General features: G+C 33.7%; 1 protein-coding gene across 3 annotated transcripts in view; it reads left to right on the forward strand.

Moving 5' to 3' along the window:
- The window catches only part of BRINP3 (BMP/retinoic acid inducible neural specific 3), a 402,427-nt gene that overhangs the window by 321,587 nt on the left and 60,746 nt on the right, over nt 1-20,094 (forward strand). For all 3 annotated transcript variants that reach the window (XM_040453613.1, XM_040453615.1, XM_040453614.1), the window contains exon 7: nt 6,683-6,905. In XM_040453613.1, the coding sequence (XP_040309547.1) occupies nt 6,683-6,905 (223 nt within the window). The remainder of the gene's footprint in view (nt 1-6,682; nt 6,906-20,094) is intronic.

Consider the following 20,094-nt stretch of genomic DNA (forward strand, 5'->3'; position numbering starts at 1 on the left):
TGGGTGGGCACACTGGATTCCTATAGCTTTCATGATGCGCCCACTCTATCTGTAAGGACACTGGGAAAGTGAAGACCTGAATCTTTCAGGTTCTGTAGTTTATGCTCTGTTTGGGTAATTTCTCAAAAGTTTGAAAAGGAGTTCATAAAGAGGATCCTCTAAAGAAGGGCAAACTAATTGGCTCGCCATACTGAAGTATTTTAATATGAAAATATGTTGTGTCTTTCAGAGAAAAGGAAAACAGGAAAAGCACAATTTATTTCTACACAACTACTAGGGATTAGGATCAGTTTTAGATTTATGCCGTTGGGTACCCATCACTTTGTAGCCTCATAAAATTGGCCAGTTCACAAGCTATTGAACAAGCTTGTCATTTAGTTTATGCAACATTATAGTATTTTGTCAATTTCAGTAGAAACTCTATACCCATGACATAGAATGATGTGAATAGACTTCCAATGATATGTGGCCACTCAAAGTCATGTCAATGATTTACTGTAAAAGTTAGGAAAATTCTAAGCTAATAAAAATCATTCAAATAGTCCCTATGAAATGTTTGGATAAAAAATCTTTATAAAAGTAAAAATTGAATAATTATAGTCAGAATTATGGAGTGGGTCACAATTTATGTATTTATGTATTCATTGTACTCCCTCAGGGGTAAGATTTTCATTTCAATCCTTGGTAACTTTCTGCCATTCGGGACACTGATTGCATGAATTTTCTTTCTCTCAAAATTTTTTTTTTATATCAGTCTATCTTCCTACTCACATCCCCAATTGCTTCTGGATTGTGTATGTTACCAAGTAAGGCAATGATTTCTGTCATGTCAAGGTTTGCAATTAATTTGGGCAAATCTTTGCTAGCAAATATCAGAAGATAAAAGAATCCATGCTATTTTCTAGAAAACTGGCTCTTGAGGAACAAAAAGTAACTTTATACCAGGGTGTTCCGATTGAGCAATAACTTTGACGAGCATTGATGAACACAATTTCATGTTCATCTGTCAGCTTTGGAGTTAGTACTTAGTATAAGTATCAACCTATTTTAGACTAAACCAACAAACAAATTAATAAATAAAAATACAGCCATAGAATCAATATATTTTGCCATGTGTTCAGGGTACAGTACAGTATTCAGTACGAGGAACTTTATTTGTTTTATTGGCTTATTGCTTACAGAAAATTTGTGTTACTACAGTCAGTTGTTATTAATATGTATTACTTCAGAAAGTCCTGCATTCGCAAACATAAGCATGAGATGAGTTTGAAGGCATTAAATTGGTAGTGTCACAAAATCAGAAATGATGGTTCTTTCTTTTTAAAAACAATGTTTCATAGATTCATCACATACAACTGACACACAATTTTTTTTGCCTATTAGCTTCCTTCATTTTAAAATGCTCTGTGTCCCTGTTCTTTGCACATTTTGTTAGATATTGTACAATATTTTATTACTGTAGTAAGACCATTGCTATACTTTCATAATAATTAAGATTGTCATCCATATAGCATTGTCATTTCTTAAATTTTTTTTTTCAACGTTTATTTATTTTTGGGACAGAGAGAGACACAGCATGAACGGGGGAGGGGCAGAGAGAGAGGGAGACACAGAACCAGAAACAGGCTCCAGGCTCTGAGCCATCAGGCCAGAGCCCGACGCGGGGCTCGAACTCGCGGACCGCGAGATCGTGACCTGGCTGAAGTCGGCCGCTTAACTGACTGCGCCACCCAGGCGCCCCAGAATTGTCATTTCTACTGAAAAGATTTTTGATTGTCTCAATAGGTTAAGTATTCAGAAAGCAATGCATAAAATGTGAACCAGCAGGCTTCTACTTTTATATTAACAAGTAACTAAATAAGATCAATTTATTTAAATGTGTAACACATAAGATATGCACATAGTGTATTGACAAGTCAATAGTATTTTTTGGCTATCTTTTTATATGGATTCACAATAGTTATTTAAATTTTACTCAAGTAACACATTGATATGAATTCATAAAAAACATAAAAGCACAGTTTCCTCCCTCAGTCCTTCCTAACCATAGTCCTAATTTCTAAAGGAAAGAGTTTCTGTTTTGGATTATTTTGATGGATTTATAACTGAAGAAGTAACTTCTAAATAATCATGAAAAATACCTGATTACTTTTCTACATTTTTGAGGAAATGAATTGTATTTTCTCAAAGCTCTAGAAAATTTAGAATGCTTTAGAACACATTTGAAAATATATCCTCAATAAGTTCTGAACATAGATTTTGAATATTTGAAAGTATATAATTATATTGGTCAATGCTTTTCATGCTCATCAGTATAGGCAGAAAGGCAAATCAGGATATCCATATTTATGACTGTGAAGCATGAGAATGGCGTATAAATATAAAAATCCATAAGATCAATATGTAAATGCAGTAGTGTTAATAAAAACTTTTGCTAACAGGGTTATGAGATGAAAATCATCTGTATTCTACATCCATAACTGTGCCAATAAAATTCACATGAAGGATTATTAGAGGAATTGTATTAATATTTAAAGCACTTAAAGGAGCTCCTGTCAAAGTAAGAACTAATGAGAGAGACAGAGAGATGGGGATGGGGAGAGATCAGATTAGTTTCAAAACTAGCTGATTAAATATCAAGTGTTAACTAGAGTTACTATCAGAGGAGGGGGGCGGAGAATGAATCTTGTTCAACTGTTTTTTAAAAAATACATTTATACTTTAAAAAATATTATTTAATGGAGAAGTACTAGCAGTATAGAGAGTTAACATGGTGCCCAGCTAATCTTCTATAACTTATTTGGAAAGTGTCACTTAGCCTAATTCCCTTTGCCTCCACATATTCATTAACGACATACATTTCTCTTCGTATTATTCTTTGCTTCATGTGACCTAGTTTTCTTAAGAACAGTGATTGACTGCAATTTCCTGCCAGCAAGAGGTTGTTTATTACTATTATAATTATTGTTGTATTATTTTGTTTCTCTATAGTCCTCAAAACCATGTTGAACAAAATTACTTAGTTGGTACATACTTAACAGGTATTTCCAGTTTTATATCTCCCTAATAATCTAGATACTAAATTTAGTTTTTCTGGGTCATTTTTATATAACCCTAATTTGTTTTCTAAGTTTTTGCACCACAAAATGTATGGTTAGTCATCGTTTACTTGCCATTTGAAAAGTACTTTATCTTCGACATGACTTCTGGCATATACAGTGGGCTAAAATGTTGTGTGACATCCCTTAATCATTGTATTGTCTCTTTGTAGTTATGTAAATCACTAGACATGTAATAATTCTAATGTATCACTGAAATTTCGTGTTCACATTCTATAAAAATGAATTTTACTAATTGCCAAGCACAAAAGAAAAGATATCCAGAAGCATATTTCTGGAGATTCTCTTGACCTCTAGTAGAATGAATTTCAGAAACTGAAGACATTATTTTAGTATCAAAAATAACCTTGTGTCATTTGCCATTTAAAAATTAAGATGAAAGTTTATCCACACTCACTTTCATAAATTGAAACATCTGTATGTTCTGTGCACAACAGGTGCCCAATAAGTATTTTGAGTGACTGTCAATAGTGACTCTTAATGACTTCATAATGAAGTCATTATTCAAGTGCCATGTTAAAACTGTGTTTCTTAGAAATTACATAGTGACAGTTTTCAGCTGACAGACACTGTTACATACATTTTGATAATCCAAAATGCATTCTATTTTAAAATACTATTTAACTGGAATAAAATTTACTAATTTAGAAACTTTCAGAAGTGTATTACAACAAACAATGAAAATAATTAAAATATGCATAGCCATGAAACAATAAAGTCTTATCAAATGTTTTCAAGTAAAAGATGACAATGAAATGAATGATTAGTTTTCAAAGTAGTGGCATCTGCTCTGTGAATATTCCAAGAAATGCTTTCCAATTTCCATGCATCAACTCCTTTATTCAAAGGAAGGAATTTCTCAAAGAGACACATGGGACCAAACAAAATGTAGGGTACTGTGAAATTGGAATTTTAAAATGCATCTCTTATTTATACACTGATTACTTTTAAAAAATTATTTTAAGCATATCAAATGGGTATACCTTCAAAATTCTTCTTCATAGGGGTGCCTGGATGGCTCAGTCTTTTAAGCATCTGACTCTTGATTTCGGCTCAGATCTTTATCTCATGGTTCATGGGCTTGAGCCCCATGTGGGACTCCGTGTTGACAGTGCAGAGCCTACTTGGGATTCTCTCTCTCTCTCCCTGTCTCTCTCTGCCTGCCCCCTCAAAATAAATAAATAAACTTTGAAAATTTTTCATCATAATTTTTTGATATAAAAATCATTTTTCCTTCTTCTAGTAAAAGTCTATACCTTCAATAACCAAAAGATGCCAGGACTCTGTATTCCTTTGCTCTAGAAGAAATAACAATTCCAATATTCATGAATGTAATTTTCTGTTAATTGACAGAAAGTACTTGGCAGCATTGATGAAATAGTTTGGATCTGAATATTGAAATAGCCCTAATACATAAAATGAATATAAAGTAATTGCCCTAAATATGTACATGTGTTGGTGTAATTCTCTTTTGCCTGAGTGGCATAGTTTAAAAATGATAATTTGGAGGTTTTAAAACAGTGTGTTAGAAACACTGCTTGCATCACGAAACTGCTATTGACACACTTTGTCCGAATTCAGTTAAATAAAAATGACTGCAACTGACCATTTGAAAACAACTGTTTTTTGAATTGGATATTTAAAACTAAATGGAACTTTAAAGAATTGTGTATAACATCATAGAATTTTAAGTTAAATGAGATTATGATCATCCATAATGTTCTGATTTTCAAAGGAGGGAATGAAGGTACAGAGGAAGGGTTTAATGTGTACCATATAACTTTTTGGTGGGTATAAGAGTGACTATAATGTCACTTGTCTCACCTGCCAAATAATACTTCTTAAGCCACTGAAAACACTTTACAAATTTTGTGGTGTGTTTGTGTGGACAAAACTCAGCCATACACTATAGTGAAATGAAAGCAACATGGAATTCTTAACAAAACCAATGCTTTTAAGAAATAGTAAAAGCCATAAAAAGGGTGTTTTTGTTTTTTGAGTCCTTGTTCATATTTACTTTGGAAGTAAAAGAGACATGGGAGAAAGGCTATACTCTTTTCTTTTGTGAACATATATTTTTATTGAGGTAAAATATATATAAACATAAAATTTGCCATTTTATCTATACACTTCAGTGACATTAATTACATTGGCAATATTGTGCAACCATCACCACTGTCTTGTTTTCAAAAAGTTTACATCACTGCAAACAGAATTTCTGTATCTAATATACAATCATTGTGTTCCATATGCTCTTCCCTCACCCCTGGTAAATTCTAATCTATTTTCTATCCCAATGAACTTGACTAATCTAGATATTTCATATAAGTGGAATCATACAATATTTTGCCTTTTTTTTTGGCCTGGCTTATTCCACTTATGTATTTTCAAGGTTTATTCATGTTTTAACATGTATCAGAACTTCACTTATTTTTATGGGTCAATACTGTTCGTATATTATATATATATATATATATATATATATATATATATGCTACCACAATTAGTATATATAGTTATCTATGGATGGATAGTTGAGTTGTTTCTATCTTTTGGCTATTGTCTCAACTATCTTTTATGTTTAGATAATTAATAAACTTTTAGATGCTTGCTTATTTTAGTGTGGCATCAACTTTGGTTTCTACCGTTGGTTAATCAGACATTTGAAAAAAAACAAAACAAAACAATTTCAGATAGATAATTAATGGCACCAATTTTTTTTTTTAATTTTTTTTTTCAACGTTTTTATTTATTTTTGGGACAGAGAGAGACAGAGCATGAACGGGGGAGGGGCAGAGAGAGAGGGAGACACAGAATCGGAAACAGGCTCCAGGCTCCGAGCCCTCAGCCCAGAGCCTGACGCGGGGCTCGAACTCACGGACCGCGAGATCGTGACCTGGCTGAAGTCGGACGCTTAACCGACTGCGCCACCCAGGCGCCCCAATGGCACCAATTTTTAATGTTCAATTTTTTTAATGTTCTTCTCTTCTGTATACACTTTGTTTCAAACTATTTTGCCTTGACACATTAAAATATAGTTAAAGGGAATAACCAGATTGCATAGTTGAATTTAAAAATTTTCTATTTTAAAAGCTTTCTCTTTCTTTGAACATTAATATAATCATTTAATAATGATTATATATATTTTCTCTACTGAGTTAATGAAAATATTTCTTTAAAATGGAGCACTTGTAAAGAATTATTAATATTAATGCCAAAAATGAAAGTTAAATTAATGACTACCATTTGTGGGAGAAAGTTCATTCAAATACCATCTAAGGAGAACATGGAAAAATTAAGTTCAGCTTTAACTTCCAGGCCAAACTATTTGCCTATTTGGCACAAGTTATTTTAATTATCTTCTTCCATGAAAGTTCTATTTTAAGGGGAACAAAAAAATAAAACAATTCGAAAGCACCAAAAAAAAAATCCTAACTTGCTATTAATTTGCTACACACAGAATCATAGATTGTATTTGTTTTTAATATTAACATATTAAATGTGTTTGGAGAAAAGGGAAAATAACTATTTTATTAAAGTATTGAATTTCAATATTTTTCCAGATGAATTCAAGTTCTTTATGAAAAGGCTACCCATGAATTATTTCCTCAACACATCTACCATAATGCATTTGTGGACAATGGATTCTAATTTTCAGCGCCGCTATGAACAACTGGAGAACAGCATGAAACAACTGTTCCTAAAGGCGCAGAAAATTGTACACAAGCTCTTTAGCCTTAGCAAGAGGTGCCATAAACAACCCCTCATCAGCTTGCCAAGACAAAGGTAAGACATATGTGGCAATATAGACAACTAAGGACATTGTTTGGCCAGTAAACTGTATTTATTTTCTAAATGTGAATGTGTTGATATACATAGAATTGTGTTATAATTTGTATTATTAGAGATACTTTGAAAACAATATTTTCTCAATAAGTCCTAAAATAATAAATAGTGTTTTCCAAAGTAGTATTCCAATGGGGAACCCATATACTGATACTTCCTTGTTTTTCCTTTTCTTTTATTATCATAACCAAGAAATCTTCTGACTGTTTTGTATGGTAGTCAACTAATATCCATATTACAGTGAACAGAAAAACACAAAACCCTACAGGTATATTATAAGCATAGGATGTAAGCAGTACCACAAAGTAAAATTTCTCTATATGTAATTTTCAAATAAAAGAATTTAAAGTTTATTTTCTTTGAACATTGCTCATAATAAATGAATAAGCATGAAAAAACTTCAGTCTACATCAACCTCTGAAAATTGCTGTAAAAGTTGTAACAATATATATGAAAAATGACAGACTCTTAAAATACTTGTGTCTGAGCTAATTTAGAGAAGCATAGTTTTTGGATTTGCTATTTCAGGGTGGTCAATCGATCAGTGCAGTGAGAAGCTATATTTATTTATGTGAAATTAGATTTTAAAAATACAGCAAAATTGGGTTGCCTGGGTGGCTCAGTCAGTTGAGCCTCTGACTCTTGATTTTGGCTGAGGTCGTGATCCCAGGGTACTGGGACAGAGCCTTGCGTTGGGCTCTGTGCTAAGCATGAAGCCTACCTGAGAAACTCTCTTTCTTCCTCTGCGTCTTTCTCCTGCTCACGCACACTCTCTCTATAATGAAATTTTAGCAAATACAGCAAAATAGAAAGCTAAAGAAAAATATAGGAAAATATCATCGAACAAAAATACATCTGTATAAGTATCTCTGTTATGTAATCTCTTGTATGTCTCTTATATGTAATGCTTGAATTTTGACTTGAAGCTTAAATCTTCATGAGGAGAAATAGATATAATTTTTTTCACTGAAAAAAAAGGGGGGAAGGCAATACATTTTTAAAAGTTCAGGGGTGCCTGGGTGGCGCAGTCGGTTAAGCGTCCGGCTTCAGCCAGGTCACGATCTCGCGGTCCGTGAGTTCGAGCCCCGCGTCAGGCTCTGGGCTGATGGCTCAGAGCCTGGAGCCTGTTTCCGATTCTGTGTCTCCCTCTCTCTCTGCCCCTCACCCGTTCATGCTCTGTCTCTCTCTGTCCCAAAAATAAATAAACGTTGGAAAAAAAAAATTAAAAAAAAAAATAAAAGTTCACTTTCAGAGGTTCCTGGGTGGCTCAGTCAGTTAAGCATCTGACTCTTGTTTGTGGCTCAGGACATGATCTCATGGTTTCATGAGTCTGAGCCCTGTGTCAGGCTCTGTCTCAGCAGTGCAGAGCCTCTTGGGATTCTCTGTCTCCCTCTCTCTCTCTGCCCCACCCACCCTATTCCAGCTGTCTCTATCTCTCTCAGGATAAATAAGTAAACTTTAAAAAATTTTTAAAGTTCAATTTCAAAATAAATCATTGACATTTTTTGAACTCAGTGGCTTTTAGGCTATTCAAAACATCTGCACATATTACCACTTGAGAATATTTTCATTGTCCCAAAAAGCAACCCAGTACCAATTAGCAGTCCCTCCCCATATTTCCATACCAAGCCCTAGGATATTTGCCACTAGAAATTTGTAACCTGCTGTTTGTGCCAATAATTTGCCTATTTTTGACATTTCATATACATGGAATCATACAATATGTGGTCTTTTGTGATTGGCTTCTTTTACTTAGAGTACTCAGGTTCACCCATATTGTACCACATGTCAGTAGTATGGGTATATCACATTTTGGTTTTCCATTAATTACTTGGTACACATTTGGGTTGTTTCCACTTTTTGGCTACTATGAATAATGCTGCTATGAGTATTCGTGTACATTTTTTGAAATGTGTACATATTTTTAATTTTCTTCAGTATACCTAAGAGTGAAGTTGACAAGTCATAAGATATCTTTATATTTATCATTTTGAGGGGACGCCAAAGTGTTTTCTAAACTGGTTGCACCATTTTATATTTCCATCCGCCATGAGTGACCGTTCTAATCATTCCACAACTTTACCACCACTTGTTATTGTCTGTCCTTTTGACTATAGTCAACCTAGTGGATGTGAAGTAGTACATTTTTGTGGGTTTTTTAAATGTTTATTTTTGAGAAAGAGAGAGAGCATGAGTGTGAGTGGGGGAGGGGCAGGGAACAAGGGAGACAAAGAATCTGAAGCAGGCTCCAGGTTTTGAACTGTCAGGACAGACCTTGACACAGGCCTCAAATCTATGAACTGTGAGATCATGACCTGAGCCAAAGTTGGACACTCAACCAACTGAGCCACCCAGGTGCACCAAATTTTTGGTTTTTTTAATTTACATTTCCCCAATGACTAATGATACTGGTTATCTTTTCACGTGTTTGTTGTCCACTGTGTATCTTCTTTGATGAATTTTCTATTTAAATTCTTCCCTATTTTAAATTCTTTAATTTTTAGGGGTGACTGGGTGGCTCAGTCAGTTAAGCGGCCAACTTCAGCTCAGGTCATGATCTCACGGTCCGTGAGTTCAAGCCCCGCGTCGGGCTCTGTGCTGACAGCTCAGAGCCTGAAGCCCGTTTCAGATTCTGTGTCTCCCTCTCTCTCTGACCCTCCCCTCTTCATGCTCTGTCTCTCTCTGTCTCAAAAATAAATAAACGTGAAAAAAATTTTTTAAATAAATAAATAAATTCTTTAATTTTTATTATTGAGTTTAAGCATAAGTTACATATTTGAATGTCAGTCTCTTTTCAGCTATATGATATACAAATATACCATTCCATTCTCTGAGATGTATTTTTTTAATTGTTTTCATCAACATTTTCTCTCTCTTTCATCAGTCCAGCTAAAAGGTTGTCAATTTTGTTGATCTTTTGAAAGAAATTTTAATTTTCTTAATCTTCTTTATATTTTCCTTTCCTTATTTGACTTGTCCACTGTAATCATTATTATTTCCTTCCTCTGTTTGCTTTGTGTTTATCATGATTTTCTTTTTCTAGTTTTGTAGAGAGAAGAGTTAGTTTAGTGATTTGAATACTTTCATCTTTTTAGTATAGGCTTTCACAGTTATAAATTTCTCTCTAAGCACTGCTATGAGTTTTGTTATTTTATGCATCCTGTAAGCTTCTTATTCTCTCTATGCATAGAATATTTTTTTATATATCTGTCTGCATATGTCCAGGGAACATTTCCTAATAGAGAATCATGGCTAGGGAAAACAACTGTTATTTAATTATAATGAACTTTATGCTTTATGTGGGTGGGTTAAGTGCAATTTGCAAACTACTCAAATAGATGGTTCTACACTCCAACAAAATCAGAAATGCAAGAAGATGAGGCAGGTTAGGAAGCAAATTGATGAGTTTGGTTATTAAGATGTTAAGCAAGTACAACTAGAACAGGATATATACATCTAAGCTCGGAGGAGATCTGAATAACTGGGATGGCAATTATCAGTGCATGTCAAATTGTGGAAATGGAATATAATACCGTGGAAAATGGGTAGACAGATATATTTACAGGGTAAGATATATTTACAGGGTAAGTGGAGAAATGGAACCTGGAAATGAGCAGATGGTGGGGTAAGATATACCTTGAGAGCCTCATTAATTTCTAGCAAAAATAAATAAAATTTAAACATACATATATGCCATAGAAGTGCAAGATTTATAAGAAAAACATGAAAATATGAAACAATTCAAATTGGATGTGTACAGAATAAATAAGCAAAATAAAATAAAGGTGTTTGGAACTACATTTAATGGAAAATAAATGGAACTAAATTAAATAAACCAAGGAAATAAATTCTTATTTTCTAAAACTTTTAAGCTAAATAAATCAAATATCACCAGAGGCTTTCTTGACTTTATATTTTAAATTTAACACAATTCCTATATTGACTATTACTCATCACACACACACACACACACACACACACACACACACACACATGAAATGTAGACTTCTTGCTAGATAAAAGATTTTACTGAGTTTGGATTTTTTCCCATTATTATTTTTCTTTTACTAAGAACGCAGGATTTATTTGTTTTGCTTTTTTTTTTCTATTTTAATACAGTAATATAAAATGACATTAGGAGACAACAACCAACAATGTACTATCGTCTGTTAGGATACAGTGGAAAAAAAAAAGAGGTTAAATATTTGTGGGGTATGTTTTGAAACATTTTTGAAAGAAGTAGGTAAGCAATACTTGCAACTCACTTTCATCTGAGATTTTTTTTTTTTTCTGTCCTGCCTTTATGGAATTTTTCTCAGCTTTTTTCTTGACTTCATCCCACCCTTAAAATTGGTCTGTTACACTAAAATGTGGAAAAATAAACAAGAACAAATAAAATGAGACCTACAAAATGAACCTCAACTAGTAAGATGACTTATTGACCCTTTCTGTGTAATGACATGTAGGTTGAAATTTTTCTTTTTAATACATAGTATAATTTTTCCTTGAGATAAAAGATACTCAGCTTAATCTCATCAAGTTTACACTGACACCACAGTTGATCTCATGAAGTCACGTGACATTAAAATCCTCTTTCTTACTTGAATAAATTGAGAAGTGGTAATCTGGCTTTCTTGAGGTAGTCCCCTTTTGCTGCTGTTCTAAAATTGTTGAGATTACAATGATATATGCACTTCATAGAAGGGCAACAATTCTAGCAATTATTAAAAAGTATTCACATATAATAATTCTTAAAAATAACTCAACTACACTATTGTGTGCTGTCAAAGCTTATTTACAGAGCAGTCTTGGGCACATAGAAATACATTTAAGGTGTGTTGGTAAAAGTTTAACCACCAGCTCTCAAGGTGAGGGGGGGGATAAAAAAAAAAAACTAATAGCATTTGCCTATTTTTGTTATATGCACAATTGACTCGAGCTAGTACATGCAGGCAGCAGCAAACCACTAAACAAGATTAAGACATATTTATGAAATTATCTCTTCTTCATTAGTAATGGAAGGTGGGATATGATAATATCCCTTCTCTAATGTCACAGAGAAGAATAAGTTCAAGTCTACGTCACTCTTATCTAAGAATTATGTCATGCACTTCCTGTATATGCTCAACAACAGGGTTTAGCAAATTAGCTCATGGCCATAACTGGCCCTCCACCTCTTTTATATCAGCTCCTAAGGAAAGACTGTGTCATACATTTCAAATTATTGAAAAAAAAATAAAAGTATAATAGCAGGGGCATCTGGGTGGCTCAGTCGGTTAAGCATTCAACTCTTGATTTCGGCTCAGGTCAGGATCTTGTGGTTGGTTAGTGAGTTGGAGCCCTGTATCTGGCTTTGCACTGATGGCACGGGGCTTGGTTGGGATTCTCTCTCTCCCTCTCTCTCTACCCTTTCTATACTGTCTGTGGTCTCTCTCTCTCTCAAAATAAATAAATAAACTTAAAAAAAGGTACAATAGCATTTTTTGATGGATGAAAATTGTATGGAATTAACATTTTAATGTCCATATATAAAGAAGCACACTCATGTGGTTACATATTGTCTATGGTTACTTTCGTACTATGATGGCAGAGCTAGAGAGTTCCCACATAGTTATATAGTCCTGAAATGCTACAATATTTGTTACCCGGTTCCTCACAGAATAAAAATTTGCCAACCTCTGCTCTAATGTAACATATACTCTGTCTTTAAAAGTGTTATTGGGGGGCGCCTGGGTGGCGCAGTCGGTTAAGCGTCCGACTTCAGCCAGGTCACGATCTCGCGGTCCATGAGTTCGAGCCCCGCGTCGGGCTCTGGGCTGATGGCTCAGAGCCTGGAGCCTGTTTCCGATTCTGTGTCTCCCTCTCTCTCTGCCCCTCCCCCGTTCATGCTCTGTCTCTCTCTGTCCCAAAAATAAATAAACGTTGAAAAAAAAAATTAAAAAAAAATAAATAAATAAAAGTGTTATTGGAGTGTTTTAAAAGCATTTTAATTCATATATCATTGAAATATTTTATATTATAAATACATGTTTTGCTAAATACAGGGTATTATAATAATCTTCATCATATGGAGAACTTATACAACTAGATTAAATCTTGAATCCCGAGTATTCATGGAGTAATATTGAATATTTTACTAATAATTTCTCTACGTATACATCTACATTACATATTATAATGCATAATATAGAATATATATGGATATATGAATATAAGAGCATGTATTTGTTTATGTCACTCAGTGGCTTATATATACATACATCTATATAAAAATATATAATAGAGACGTAATATATATACACATAATATATAAGATTATTAACTATATACATTATGTATATACATATGTATATATAATTTGACTAATATAACACCTATAGGAGTAGTCTAAAACCCTATAGATCAAAATGATTTCAATTCAAATGCTATTTCAAATTGGTATCTAAATACAGAATTAGATTATTTCATAAAGTTGGCCAACTTTCCTATTTTCTCCTTCCTCTACTCCGGATCTCCAATTCTAGTACAATTCAGAATGATACTTTGATCATGAACCAAAGAGAACAATAACAACAACAAAAATGAACATTTGGGGAAAATGAATTTGAAAGATTTAACAGTATCTTTGGATAAGAGAGGATAAAATAAGTCTGAAATGTTGAAATGAAATAGCTGTTAATTTGTTTGGGAAGAATTGCCCTTCCCACTGGAACTCTCTGGTAATATGAGATTCAGGAAGAGTTTACAGGAAATCTGATTGTTTGGCTATCAGCTGGAGTTCCTAGAGACAGCTCTCCAATTCACAGACAGCAAGTACTCAATAAATATTTGATATATACTCTGTGATATGTTTTCTAATACTTTAGTTCAACTTCTAGAATCATAGGGCAGTGAGTTGTCATTTTATGTGAAATATTTCCTACTCTATATACATTGGATCTCCTGTTACAATAAGCATACCATGTTCTATTTGTTTTGTTTTGCCAATAAACAGGTGAATGCCTTCCTCCACGCTATCAAATGGACCTGAGACAATGTATTAGTTAGTTAGGACTGCTATAACAAAATTCCCAAACTAGAGTGACTTATAAACAGTTCACAGTTCTGAGGTTAGAAGTCCCAGTGAAGGTGCCAACCTATCCCTCTTCAGGGCTGTAAAATGCTGACTCTCCTCTATGTGTTCACATGGTAGAAGGTGCAAGGGATCTCTTTGGGGTTTTGTTTATAAGAATACTAATCCCACTCACATAGGCTCCATCCCCATGACCTAAGCACCTCCCAAAGGCCCCACCTCCTAATATCATCTTCTGTGGGGGTTAAGATTCCTACATGAGAATTTTGAGGGGACACAGATAATCAGATGATAGTTGACAGGGCTGGTCTCTACCTATCAGTAAGACTTTGAGATGTGAGGGTGAGGGAGTAGCTAACCATCTCTTGTGCAGGGATTCTGTCCATGGTGGATGACAGTGTTGCTGGCATGTGCCCAATCTGGGGCAGAGCATTCAAGTACCACTCAAATCCAATTTTCACTTGACCCCTAGATCCAGTGCATTTCTCTTTCCAAGGTTTTGTTATCCAACTTTTTTTTTTCTAACTGAAACATGACTCTTTCTGCCCCATATGTGTCACCAAGTATTTACATGCAAGAAAAGTAGAAATTATAATTTCCAGGTGAAAATTAGAATGGCGTTTATATCTGACATACAGGAATAATGTGTAAAAATCCTTTAAATCCTATGTGTTTTTCCCTTTAGTTTCTTTTAAGCCATTTTCAGCCTATTTTATTACTTCCCTTTCTCTTTTGCGGAATATCCATTTTCTTCTTTTAACCCTTCCTCTTTATTGACCCTCATTTCTTCAGTATACCTCCTTTTTACCGAAATCTTTTTTTTTTTTTTTTGATGCAGATTTATTTGGTGCACTTAGAAAATCAATTTACAACTCTTACTTATCTTCTGCAAAATAGTGTCTCTCCACATTGGATCAACTTCTTTTTTTCATGCATTAGAGGATTACATATAACAGGTTTTTTTCTCTTTATTTTTTCATGTTTTCAAGTATATGAGATATCAGATTATTCTTTCAATAATTTTTCTCTTATAACATCAACTAATTCAAGTTGGTTTCCTTCACTTATTATAAGAGGGAACTTTTTAGTCAATATAAAATCTAATAAAAACATCCATCCATTTTGATTATGTCCTAAAAGCAATGAAAATGAAGTATAAAGATGTGATTTGCCTGTGGTAATAAATATCTTCTACTTTCCTGTAAAGCTTATTTGAGATAGAGAAGTACCTTCAAAGTCTAGTTCTATTAATGTTTGCTTTTTTTGTTTGTTTTGATAGTTAATTTTGTCAAAGCCCATGTATTATTAGAGTATGTTGATAATCTTCCAATGCACCATTATTGCACAATGTTGAGAAAGGCAATTTGGGAGAATATTGGCCCCAGGGATGGGGCAGTGAAAAAGCATAAGTTGTTGCCAAGTCTTAATGGTGCATTACATAAACTAATAAAGAAACTAATAAATACATAACATTAAAAGCAACAATATAAAGTAAATATAGCTTTTAAACATTGGGGAAAAAGTCACATTTTACTTGGCACATGAACTAAATGGAAATCTGTGAAGATAAATTGTAACTTCCTAATTTATGAACAGCAGAATTATAGAAATGAAAATAATTTTCAGTCATTACAGGACATTTTTATAAGTAGTCTTCATGCATTCAATTAAAGCAATCAGGGATTACAATCTTTATCTTGAATTAAAATATACAATCTTGGCAAACAAAAAAGATTTATTTTGTTGTTTCTTTAATAATGAAGAGAGACAAACTTTGAGTAGATAAAATACTCACATATGACGTTACAGTATTTACTCCTTGACAGCATAGATTAAATATGCTTAGAAAAGGCATTTATACTTAAGCGTTTTTTAGACTACTATCAGCTTGGGCAAGAATAATTATAGGATTTTAGGTACTATGCCCTGACAAAAAAAAGCAAAGGCTGGGTTGGAAGTGTATTTCATCCAGATCATTTTTTTCTTGTTATTTTTTTTTTAATTTTTTACTTAAATTTGTATTTGTTTTGGGGAGAGATTGTGTGCAAGCAGGGTATGGGCAGAGAGAGGGAAGTCAGGATCGGAAGTGGGTTCCGTGCTGACAGCAGAGAGCTAGATGTGAGGCTCAAAATTACTAGCTGCGAGATCATGACCTGAGTCAAAGTCGGAAGCTCAGCAGCCTGAGCTACCCATGCGCCCCTAGATCATTTTAATTTTAATGACCCTTATTTCGTTCTTGAAAAGTCACACTATACGGTGAGTTGAGAAAACCATCTCTCTTGTTTGGGAGATATGGATTTGAAAGCTCAAGACTCCTTCCACTTACCTTCAGCCATGTTTGTGTCTGTTTGAGCTCAAATTCCAGACCTGAGCTGCTCTACCCCCATTTCCCACTCCCTGGCTGATAACCTGATTCAGAGTTTCCTTTTAGTGGCGCTATATACACAGCAGCTTAAAAGCTTATCCTTAAAAGCCTATGTAATCTATAAATTAAGATTTAATTACTTTAAAATAGACTTAAAAAATTCTGTTTTAAAATGTAATCAACTAATTCTTTTCGCTATATTGTTTTGCATAGTATTTATCTTAAAATCTATTTCATAACCATTTGCATTTTTTCCTGATTATTTTGTTATCATATGCAACAATCAATTGGACCAGTTTTTGTAAATTTGTTTTCAAGTGTTGTCTTGGGGGTTTCAACTATGTAATTTTAAACTAATCTTTGGTAATCGTGGTATGTAATTTAAATAATTAGTATCAAAGAATCAATGAATTCTGTAATATTTAACTAATGAATCGGTAATGTAAATCCTTAAGTTGGTCAACTGCTTAGAGTTGATTTCGGACTACAGAATTGTGACAATTGAAACACCATCCATAGCACTACAAAAATTAAAATGTGTCAAATTAAGTTGCACACTACTTCCTGAGATGACAATCCATAGCTTAGTATGTCAAGAGAAATGCCCCAGGTCCTTGCCATCTTTGCACTGACCTTTGGAAAAATAAACCACAGTGATGTAAGAACACATTTTATCTAAGTTTATTATTTTAATTACATTATTCACAGTATACCAATGAACTGGTTGAAGCAACACCCTGCCCCAAGTTAACAATGCTTAAAATAGGGGAAAAATCAGAATTAAAAGTCTTTATTATTTTCTTAGGGCAATTTTCACTTTTAATTACATGTTTTATCCTATCACCATTCCCTCTTTATGCTCAAGAGAAGAAAAGCAGACTTAAAAGACAAAGCATTTCTACTTCCTAGCAGCAGGTATGATATTCAGGTGACATGTACATAAAGCATTCTGCTGCTTTATATGTTTCCATTGTAGCTTTTATGTTATCTTAGTGGCAAAACCTCTAGCTGAAATCTTCTGTAATGACTTTGACCAGCAGATGTCAAACTATTTGGCCTCAGGATCCCCTAATCTTAAAAATTATGGAGAAATTCAAAGAGTTTTTGTGTATGAAAGATATAAATCCAATATATACGTATATGTATACACATACAAATATTTATATAGTAAAAATTAAAAAAAGAAATGTTAAAATATGTATTTATTAATATAATTCGAACAGTAAGATCACTGCATCTTATACATAAATTTAAATTTGAGTGATTTCTGCACATTTGCTTAATATTTGACCTAAGTGAAGATAGCTGAATTCTCAGGGCTATATCGCTATAAAATTGGTTGCAAATTGTAATTTTGTAATCTCACACATATTTATTGGAGAAGTGAGTATTATAATAGGCTTTTTAGGTAACAGTGGATATTACTTTTTCTACTGCACCCAAAATTCAGCAAGTAGTAGATTTTAAACACTTAGATGTAATGTGGAATCTAAAACCATGTGATTAACATTTTGACACCTCTTACATCAAATTATTTTGTCTATCTTGGGGCGCCTGGGTGGTTCAGTTGGTTAAGTGTCTGACTTAGGCTCAGATCATGATCTCGCGGTTCATGGGTTCTAGACCCATGATGGGCTCTGTGCTGACAGCTCAAACCTGGAGCCTGCTTCAGGTCCTGTGTGTCTCCCTCTCAGTCTGCCCCTCCCCTGCTTGCACTCTGTCCCTGTCTCTGTCTCTGTCTCTCTCTCAAAAATAAGTAAACATTAAAAAAATAAGTTATGTTGTCTATCTTGAACTTTGAAAAGGATATTTAACCATGCATATAAATCAAATGCCTGTCGTTTGGAAAATATTGATGCACTAAGTTTTGAAGATCTTCCAAATGTTGACAACATATCATTATAAAATAACAAAAAAAAATCATTCCTTAATACCATCAATAGATTCTTGAGAAAAATCTTTATGTATTGGGAAGCTATCACTCTCATACTTGCAGTTATAAGTTTTCCAAATTTCTAACTTTCACCTGAAAACTACGCTTTACCATTGATATTAAATATGTCAGTGGTTTGTCTAGAAGTGATAGGTTTTCTTTCTTTCAGTTTTGATAACAGATCTGCCAAATATCTAAACATGAATAAACTAGTTGGTCTGTCAATTATTCTTTCAAGTAAAAGTGGTTTGCCATGAAAAAGTGCTCACCTCAGCTTGCAACCAAAACAATTGCACAGGTGTTTTGCCTCAAGGCAACCATTATAGTTCCTTGTGTAACACAAGTGCTTTATTCATATTCCCACTTTGTTCTGACATATGGATTTGTACTGAAAATTGAGAGCAGTAAACTTTTGAATACTGCTTCACCAAGAATATTGTTAAGTGAAACTTCCTTTCTTTTCGCTCTACAAGTATGTGGCAGAAAATAATATATGCCTCTTCGTACCACAGTTTGGTTCTACTGCCTTGCTTTGAGCTAAGTCTCCAGCAATAGTTTATCCATCATTGCTTTTGGCATCAATGCAAATGTCAACACAATGCAAAGGAAAAATAATGCCTTAGTATTTCTATGAACTAGTTTTCACCTTAGATACCACCCATAGGATCATGCCTCCACTTTCCCACTGCCACTCATCCACACCCAGAGCTATGTGAACAACTCCAAGAATGCTGCCTTAGATCAGTTTCAACTCCTCATAAGGACCTAATACTAGACCTGGAAGACAAACCGTGGGACTACAATGGAGATTATTTATCCTCTTCCTTTAGTTCTCTTTCCTTACTGACACAACCCCTGGTTAAAGATGAACTAACGCTACACCGCACCTTTTGGGTTTCCGTGACCAAGGATGGATAATTCTAGTAAAATATATGTTAAGTGGAAGGAATACAGGAGACTTCTGACTTGGATCCTTAAAGGAATAGAAATACATGCCTTCTCTTCTTCCCCCTGGCTAAAATGAAAATGCAATGGCTTGGAACTAAAAATCATAACATGAAGAAAACTGTTAAGGATATTAAAGCCCAATCCTTTTGAAGCTACCAAGTCCTGGATTGTTTATGTTTGTACTGTTTTAGAGAGAGAAATAAAATTGCACTTTTTTCTCAGCCAATATTATCTGGCTTATGCTACTGCAGCCAAACTTGCTGTCCTAATAATAAAAGGACCTTACTGAATAGCCTCCAAGTCCTTTAATATTGTAGAATCTGTGATTTAATTAAATATGGCATTTATATGATTAATACAAGGGACTTTTGCTGAGAACAATTTTATAAGAAACTGTAGGGAAAAGTCAGGATATTAATTTCTTTACATTTCTATGTTACAAAAGACTTTTTTAAAAATTATTTTTGTATGTGTGTTTCAGCCACTCTGTGATGACTCACAGGCACATGCTAAGTAATAATGAAGCAGTATATTTAAAGAGTTTAATATTTAGATATCTTCAATGTGTGATGGGGAAATATAAAAGACACAATTAACAATTATAAGTACTCAGCACATGGGAGGTGCTTAAATAATTTTTAACTTTCCAAAACAGAAAACACAGTTTCTTATGTGTAACTGTTCCTAATATATTAACAAGTGAGTTTAATAGTTAAAATTTGTCATGAAGATAATAATATAAACTATAAGAAACACATAAGCTATAAGAAACATATTGTTACTTGTATAGAATGACAGACAGTAAATTGGA

Source organism: Herpailurus yagouaroundi, unplaced genomic scaffold (assembly GCF_014898765.1).
Source record: "Herpailurus yagouaroundi ecotype Mexico unplaced genomic scaffold, PumYag 209, whole genome shotgun sequence".
Taxonomy (NCBI): domain Eukaryota; kingdom Metazoa; phylum Chordata; class Mammalia; order Carnivora; family Felidae; genus Herpailurus; species Herpailurus yagouaroundi.